Below are 8,108 nucleotides of genomic sequence, written 5' to 3'. Positions count from 1 at the left end.
TTAGATCCTTTTTTAGAATATTTTGCAATCTTTAATATGGTAACATCTTATTGGAACTGTCAATTAAAATTATAACAAAATTTGCGAATGCGAATCGAAACATCAAACAAGATGCGACGCCGATAAAGCGTTCAAATGAAAATACAATTTGTTGTTATTTAATAAATATTGTAATGACGCACTTTAAATCCTGATTAGTTAATATATTTTAGACATAATAAGCAAGGCAACTATGGCAGACCTCTCAGAAGTAGAAAGTTCAGGACGAGTAAGTACTCAAATCTTACATTTATATTTTGTTTATAACAAATATTACTTTGTTTTGATTTTCTAATTTGCAATTGTAAATCGGAATAATCGTATGTTTAAAATTCCAGTTCTCTAGGCCATCGCTAGCGCAAGTTAAGGCAGTAATAGACTTCATGCAGAAGCACCCTGAACTAGCTAACAGAAAGTTTCGATATGGTATGAATCACGAAAAATTTAAGAAACTATGGTTTGAACTATCTAGTATGGCAAATTCGCTTAATGGAGCTGTAAAATCCACTAAAGGCTGGATAAAAGTAAGTAGTCCATACTGTCCATAGTATGGTATTGTTTATTTATATTTTTTTAATTAACAAATAAGTTTCAAAATACACTGAGATAAGCAGAGAAAGTATTCTCAAATTTATGCAATGCTTATTACCTTGAAGAAAAATTGTGTGAATGTAATAATTTTGTATTGACTTAATTTTAGTGATTTGTTTATTTTTCTAGTTTTGGTCAGACAAGAGGAGAAGTATAAGGCTAAAACAAAAGCAAATAGATGAAGGAAAACTTGATGATAGGCTAACACCATTAGAAAAGAAGATACTAGAATTAGCAGTAACTGAGTATTCAATATCAACTAGTAAGTAGATTTTTATAAAGCAGAATGTTGCCTATTATTACGTTATAAAGTAATTGCAAAAATTTAATATTCAATATAATAACTTCTAGAGATTTGTGCAAAACAAGGAAGAGTGGAGAAGATTGGGGGAGGCCTTTGGTCAAAGGCACAAAGAATTGGTTATCATAGATTAAGGAAAACTATAGATATAGTATAAAATGTATTCTGATATAAATAAATGAAAATAACTTCTAAAAATTTAAACCCAACTTAGTAGTCTTTTAAAAAAAAATTTGCATACTTGGTCTCATCAATTATTTGCATTTTTCTTTGGATACTTTCCTTATACCTGAAAATTCTTAAGTCTGATGCTATTATTTTTTATTAATTTATATTTTCATCAGAATTTTTTTGAGTGCCTTAGCCAAGAGATTCTTGTACTGGCATAGCTTCATCCTTTCCCATCATAGACATCTTGCATATCTCTTGTCAAAGCCTAAACTCTGGGTGATCCTTGCCTGCACCAAGATATCAGTCAGTTGAGTCAAGTTCCCCATTAAGGAAAGTGAAAATTGTGGTCACTTTGGTAGGGCCTTTATCTCTTCCTTTCCAATCCAACCGGATAATTGAGATTTGCTAACTTAATGAATTCTAGTGACATATGCTAAAATTGACATTTAACTGTAATCAATACATATTATAAAACAAAGTCCCCCTTCGCGTCTATCTGTCTGTATGTTCGCGATAAACTCAAAAACTACTGAACGGATTTTCATGCGGTTTTCACCTATCAATAGAGTGATCCTTGAGGAAGGTGTAGGTGTATAATTTGTTGAGGTTTTGTGTAACCAGTGCAAAGCTAGTGGGCAGGTTGCTAGTTAAATAATATTTTATTTTAAAATCTAATATAAATATAAAAGTCTAATATATATTTTGTTCAAATATTTTCAGAAAAAAAGAAAGGTGTGAAACAAGAACCAGTGAATGGAGAGGATGATGAAGATTCCAATGATGACTCCATCCTGAAGGAGATTGAGGAGATGGAGTTCCCCGGAGAAACTAGCAAGCTGCTGGTCACAGAGGCTGATGAGAGGCAAATGTCTATTATGGAGAAACTGGTCAGTTTATATCACTTTGAAGATTTCTATTTTAACCACCTAAGGCCCACTTGCATCATTCCACTAACCCGGGGTTAACCGGTTAAACCTGGAGTTACTATAGTTACCAGTAGAATTTGACACTTGGTTAATGGTTTAACTGCTTAACCCCAGGTTATTGGGGTAACTAAGGGTTGTATTTCACCTGTCCAATTTCTTTGCCCAATGTGTATTTGCATCTCACATTTTGCTTAGTGAGAGAGTGAGACGCAATGCACATTGGACCAAGATATTGGACAGGTGGAATACCAAGCCCACGCATACAAGATAAAAATCCAAACCATGCCAGTGAAATATAAACCGATACTGTAAGAAATAGGGTTGATTTTGTTTTGTTTGAGAATTGATCGAAACACCAAATGCAAAAGCAAATGCTATATGTCTGTATCTTTAGATATTTAAATAAAAGTAAACAAACAATTTGTACATTTTCGGGTAGTTATAACATTTATTGGTTAACCGACCAATTACAAAACCGCCAGGATCAGTCACTGAACTACCAGACTTTAACCTACACTAGTAGTTCTCCCCGAACTGAGAACTCGCGGTGCGCCAAAAAGATCAATTATAAATGTGTAAGCTGAGCACTTTCATTTGATACCAAACTCGACCATACTTTCTTGTCTTTCTTGCAATTAAAATGACCAGAATAGCAAGACCCCTCACAAATAGCTTTTTAGCATTTTAAGCTCTTCCAGCTCAATAACCTCTTGATCGAGCCTGCTCAAAATTTAATGACTAAAATATAATGCCCTCAACTATACGTTCACCCAATTTAATTTAAATTAGAAAAAAAATTACTAATGTTATTGTGTATCAAACTATCCTCTGATAGTTCAGCTTAAAAACATCGAAATGCCGGGACGTGCCGCTAGCCAGCCGTGTGTTCCAAGTTGAATGTAAGAACTTCACTTCGCTTCGCTCGCTCGTTCGATTATTTGATCGTGTAATATTTTCATCTACCCTCAACTGGCATAAGGAGTCATATGAGGGTAGACTTTGTTTACTTTTACGATACAGAGATTGGAACATTGCAAATCATTGAACTGAATAAGTACAAACAGCAACACACCTAACTGTACATCTGCGGACCTTATTACAAAAAGCATAAGGTCCACCGATGCACAGTTAACAGTGTGGGTGATGGTACTATAGTTAAGTAAGACAGTGAACCGTAGGCAGATACTATATATTACTCTTTTGATTATCTTAGAATGCTGGATAGCAGAGTTTTAGTTTGACTGAAACCATAATTATTTATTAGAATTTCAGAAGCAACAATTTCAGAAAAAACCGAATGATTAAATATAGAGTTAGACAACAGGTGGCTTTATAGCTAAAAATCAACAGGTACCTAGTATTTACCCATAATATACCTGTATTATTATATTTGAATTGTGAATCAGGCTTGCACGTCACAGGCTTAACCTAGTGTGGGGCCACAGGATACCTATTGATTTTGTTAACAAGGTTATTTTCAAATAAATATTATTCTTATATATTATTTTTATCCATATCTATTTACTATACTGCAGGTGGAAGTAATGGACCAACAAGCTGTTGCCATGAACCAGCTGGCACAAGCCTCCCTCAGCAACTCCAAGGCTATGGAACGACTGGCAGAGGCATCACACATACAAGTATGTATTCAATAGTTACTGAGTTTGAGCTAACACACAAATATAATGTATGTATGTTCGTAACCAACCAGCATTCTTGAGATAAAACACATACAGCTACCTTGCTACCTTTTAAAATCTACTTGGAAACACACAATTTTTTTAACTTAACCCACCCATATATACGCTCGGAAAACTGTACATACATAATTATAGAATCTTAAATACCTTATATAATATTGCATTTATACTTTTATGATAAATCCACTCATCATCCAACTTTTAGGCTTACATAATTTTACATCGTTACGCAAACGATCGTTGGGTTAAAAATTAGTGACAAAAAAATGTACGCCTTACGGCACAACGTAGTGATACAACAGTTATATTATAAGTCCTGTACTTATGTACTATTTATACCTGTGTTGAACAAATAAACGAATTAGTTTTTTTTTTTATTAACATAAGTACGTAATTTCACAGGCCCTAGCAGTAGACCGACTCGCGAACTCCTTCGACAGCATCAGCGCCTCCGTACACGACGTGCGGAACGCCATCATGAGCATAGACTACACCATGAAGAGGTGCTACACCGCCACAACGACGCAGCACAGGCAAAACTCCAATATTTTTAGTTAACTGACACATAGTTCCTATCTTTGGTATTGTATTTGTGCAATTTAAATCAGTTTATATCTTAGAAGGAATAGCAACTATACTGAGACGTCTAAAGTAAAGTATTACGGACGTAAATTTGACGGCTGAGGCAGATGGCACCAATATTTTACGGTAACAGGATTGTCCAACGGTTGACAATCCACTTATAACAATTAGCGCCGTACAACTCCATCTACTTCAGCTGACAAAGGGCCATGGGCAACTTTGTATGGAGCCTGGACCCAACGCCAACAGAAATGAGAGTAAGGTCATTAGATAGGTATTTCTATGTACTTCATTTTGTTCTATGGGTACCAAGCGGAATTCCATTGCAGAACTGAGATATTGGTATTTTAGCCAAAATGTCGTCAGCTTTATTGCCTAGGAATAGAGTCCAAGTAAGTAAATTAATTGCTGCAGGGTAGATGTTAGCGCACCGCCGGGCGAGTGCGGCAAATCATTCGTCGTACTCGCCCGGTGGTGGACTCTATTGCCTAGATAATAAGGGTGACGACATTTTGACTAAAATACGAATATCTCAGTTCTTCCATTGCAGAACTGAGATATTGGTATTCCGCTTGGTGCCCATAGAACGAAATGAAGTACAGAGAAATACTTATCTAATGACCTAACTCTCAACTCTGTTGGTTTTGGGACCATTTTGACGCATAGTCCAAATGCGGCTGCAATATCTTTGGCCCAACTTACGGGTCTTAGTATTCTATGTTATGGTGAAAGCAGTTCATTGCTAGACATCGCTACGTAACGAGGCCGTTCTGCGCGCTTTCGAGTTCGGTCCCCAGTCTCGGCACTCTCGTCTAATTTGCACTTGGTTGACTCAGGGATTGAATACCGATGTTTTTTTTATTTTACACAAATTATCCTGTATCTCTATTTGCATTACTGGGTTGAATAGTATCTTACTTTTACGCGTTTAATGGCTACCCGCTTTTTTTTCCCTATGTCCAACATTACAGTGGACTGCTGTCCGATAATGATGAATTTTATCGAGTTTAGAGCTGATACTTTATTATTTGACGTAGTTTATTATTAGCCTTATAATTAGTAGCAATGTAAGTATCTACCTACTATTTATTAATTGCCAATTGAGTATTAATGAAGATAATTGGTGCAATTGCACTATACTTTAAAGTACAATTTATTGTCATTTTGTGGTCATAATACTATGTTTACCCATCCTTGATCATTCCGTGAAAGCCGCTAACGTAGTCAAATGAATGAGCGTGCCATATTGAATTTAGTACTTTGAAGTAAAAATAAATTGTTTAGATAAACGCGCAAATCTACTATGAACTATGAATGTGATTGCCTAGAAGTTTAAGATTATTTTAAGCCCAATGGATTATGTTTACACTAATATACTTTATATATTTTAGTAATATCTCATGAACAATTATACTCATATTATGAAACAATAATATACTTTTATTACCGATTCTCTATCAATATATTTCATTTTTAATCACCACATGATCTAAGCACATCGGATTCATAAATGGGGCACGTTCAAAACAAAGATTGTCGCGCCGTTATCTTATCTCTTTATACTCCGATAACGTTGTTTTATCACTTATCACGCATCATTGCTCCATTTTGTACGAAACCGTCCATGCGTCAGTATCGCTTCTGTGAATTATCTCATAATGAAAACGATTTGTGCAAAAGAAACTATTTGGAAGAAATATAAAAAATGGCGTGGCAATATGTAGTGGTGTTAGTATTTTTGTGTGGTTGTGTTTGTGGTCAGTTGTGCCCTAGGCAATGTGATTGCGATGTGTCGAACGGGCTTAATCGGGCCACTTGTGAGGGGCAGAATATAATCAGCATGGAGGTGGGAGTGCCCAGTGGAGTGCAGGTCTATAGTCTGAGCCATAATGTGATTAGTGGATTGGAGAACTATTGCTTCAAGGTAAGCATTTAACGGGAATGATCTTAGCTTATTTACATAATTATAATATAAATATTATGATTGTAACTGTCACCGTCACGATTGTCACTAATAACCTAACTTAATCGCTTATTTCTATGGATCCACCTCGACGTTTCGGACGTTTTAGTACCCGTAGTGAGTTGGTTATTTGCCATTGCTGACCTAACTAGTCAGAATAATAACTATTTTTGTGATGCATGACTGCATAAGATAAGCCATGCACTTTCTGCGTAATCAACTCATATAACATTTCCTGTGACTAGTCATGATAATGCATTACAACTTATTTGTTTCCAGGAAGCAGGTATTACTTCAATAGAAGTACTAAACCTATCATACAATCAACTATCTTGGATTGGTATCCACGCGTTCGCGGGCCTGGATAAACTGGTGCACCTGGATTTGAGCAGCAATCGGCTGAGGGCGGTGGTAATGGACCTCTTCTTCGAAACTCCAATGCTGGAGATGCTGGATTTGTCGGGAAATGTTTTTGAGGAGCTCAAAAATCAACCTTTACTCGACCACACAAAGTTGAAAGTAAGTTAACTTGTCCGAAGTATCTATGAGTCGGAATAGAGCCAATTTTTTTTAAATGCTGTAAAAACAGCAGTTTCACTAGATGGCGTTCACACGCCCGAAAATCCGCCCCATATGTGGTAGGTCCGGGATCTGGATTGCCCAGTTAGGTACTATGTGAATGAACGCTGATCACCTTATAGTGGGGCTCTTAAATGGAAGAACTATTTAAGTGTTATATTTATTATTAGTCACGAGTCACATTTCTTATTCTATTACAGGTGTTAAACCTCAACAACTGCCGGATAAAGTCGCTACCAGACAGAATATTCAGCCGTTTACCAAACTTACGTAAATTGGATTTGAGCGAAAACTACCTAATTTCTTTAAACACGGAAGTCCTGAAACCATTACGGAAACTAGAGAGGTTAGAACTACAGAACGACTACTGGAATTGCGACTCTAATTTCATGGCAGTAGAAGCTTGGATAACTTCACATCGCATCAGCTATACGAAGAAGTGCGTCAGAAGATCCCCTAAAATGTTTGAGAAAATTATATCGGCAGCGCCCGTCGAGCGAACAGACGTCGACGTTAAAGACGTTTGGAACATCACTTCCAAGAAAAACGAAACCCTGCCTATTCTAAAACCTACAAAGCAACTCACATGGTACGAGAAAATTGACAGAGAGTTTTCGTCGTCGCAAGCGTTTATTATAGGACTGGAATTGGGGTTAGCTATCGGTATAGTGGTCACTTACATTTGGTTACGCTCGCTATGCGGGTGTCGACGAGTGAATTGCACGCGACCTCAAACTAGGAGACAGAGGCGACGAGCGCAGAGGGTGGACAGTGATATGAGGACGAATTTACTGTGGAGCAGTGGGATTAATCCGGATCTGGAGACCCCTCCGTCGTATAGAAGACAGTTGTCGCTGCCGGACCGCAGCGTGCCGTACGGCGTGCCGGGCCACCGGGAGCCGGTGATCCACGCGGACGCCATCCGGGTGCCGCGCGGCGAGACTCCGCCGCCGCCGTATCATGAGTGTAGAATCAACATATAAGTGCACTTGAGATGATGACTCATATTGTGAAAACATAAGTATCTTTTGTTGTGATATTGTGCAATTATTGTATACGCTTGTTACATATGTACTGATTTTGATAAGATTTTTTAAAGGTAATATATAATTTATACATGCAGTAGCGGATATACCAATATATCCAATCAGACATTTAAATAATAGATAATACCTTCTGACATTAAGTCCCTCATTTGTACTTTCGTGCATTGTATTATGGATATTAGCTTACAATCTATAACGTCGAGTATCTCT

The 8,108-nt window shown here is 37.0% G+C and overlaps 2 protein-coding genes across 2 annotated transcripts; both read left to right on the top strand.

The window, feature by feature from the left end:
- The first annotated feature begins 102 nt into the window (after positions 1-102).
- Positions 103-4,468, top strand: LOC134789781 (uncharacterized). Its single transcript, XM_063760427.1, has 6 exons — positions 103-268; positions 378-563; positions 760-892; positions 1,823-1,989; positions 3,564-3,668; positions 4,131-4,468. Exons 1-6 carry the CDS (start codon positions 233-235, stop codon positions 4,284-4,286), a joined length of 783 nt encoding a protein of 260 aa, XP_063616497.1. The 5' UTR covers positions 103-232; the 3' UTR covers positions 4,287-4,468.
- Positions 4,469-5,843: 1,375 nt separating this feature from the next.
- LOC134789764 (leucine-rich repeat-containing protein 26) lies at positions 5,844-8,055 on the top strand. The gene is made up of 3 exons (XM_063760395.1): positions 5,844-6,234; positions 6,553-6,792; positions 7,053-8,055. Exons 1-3 carry the CDS (start codon positions 6,016-6,018, stop codon positions 7,833-7,835), a joined length of 1,242 nt encoding a protein of 413 aa, XP_063616465.1. The 5' UTR covers positions 5,844-6,015; the 3' UTR covers positions 7,836-8,055.
- The last annotated feature ends 53 nt before the right edge of the window (positions 8,056-8,108 follow it).

This window comes from Cydia splendana, chromosome 4, assembly GCF_910591565.1.
Source record: "Cydia splendana chromosome 4, ilCydSple1.2, whole genome shotgun sequence".
NCBI lineage: Eukaryota > Metazoa > Arthropoda > Insecta > Lepidoptera > Tortricidae > Cydia > Cydia splendana.
Note: the sequence above shows the minus strand (reverse complement) of the source record. Positions and strands in the feature narration are given on the sequence as shown.

What these genes read in the sequence shown, in the direction of transcription:
- LOC134789781 (XM_063760427.1), top strand. Translation starts at nt 233, where the DNA reads ATGGCAGACCTCTCAGAAGTAGAAAGTTCAGGACGA. An exon ending in AAGTAGAAAGTTCAGGACGA is followed by an intron (nt 269 to 377) that starts GTAAGTACTCAA and finishes TTAAAATTCCAG; the next exon opens with TTCTCTAGGCCATCGCTAGC. An exon ending in CAGAGGCATCACACATACAA is followed by an intron (nt 3,669 to 4,130) that starts GTATGTATTCAA and finishes GTAATTTCACAG; the next exon opens with GCCCTAGCAGTAGACCGACT.
- LOC134789764 (XM_063760395.1), top strand. Translation starts at nt 6,016, where the DNA reads ATGGCGTGGCAATATGTAGTGGTGTTAGTATTTTTGTGTGGTTGTGTT. An exon ending in TGGAGAACTATTGCTTCAAG is followed by an intron (nt 6,235 to 6,552) that starts GTAAGCATTTAA and finishes ATTTGTTTCCAG; the next exon opens with GAAGCAGGTATTACTTCAAT. An exon ending in TCGACCACACAAAGTTGAAA is followed by an intron (nt 6,793 to 7,052) that starts GTAAGTTAACTT and finishes ATTCTATTACAG; the next exon opens with GTGTTAAACCTCAACAACTG.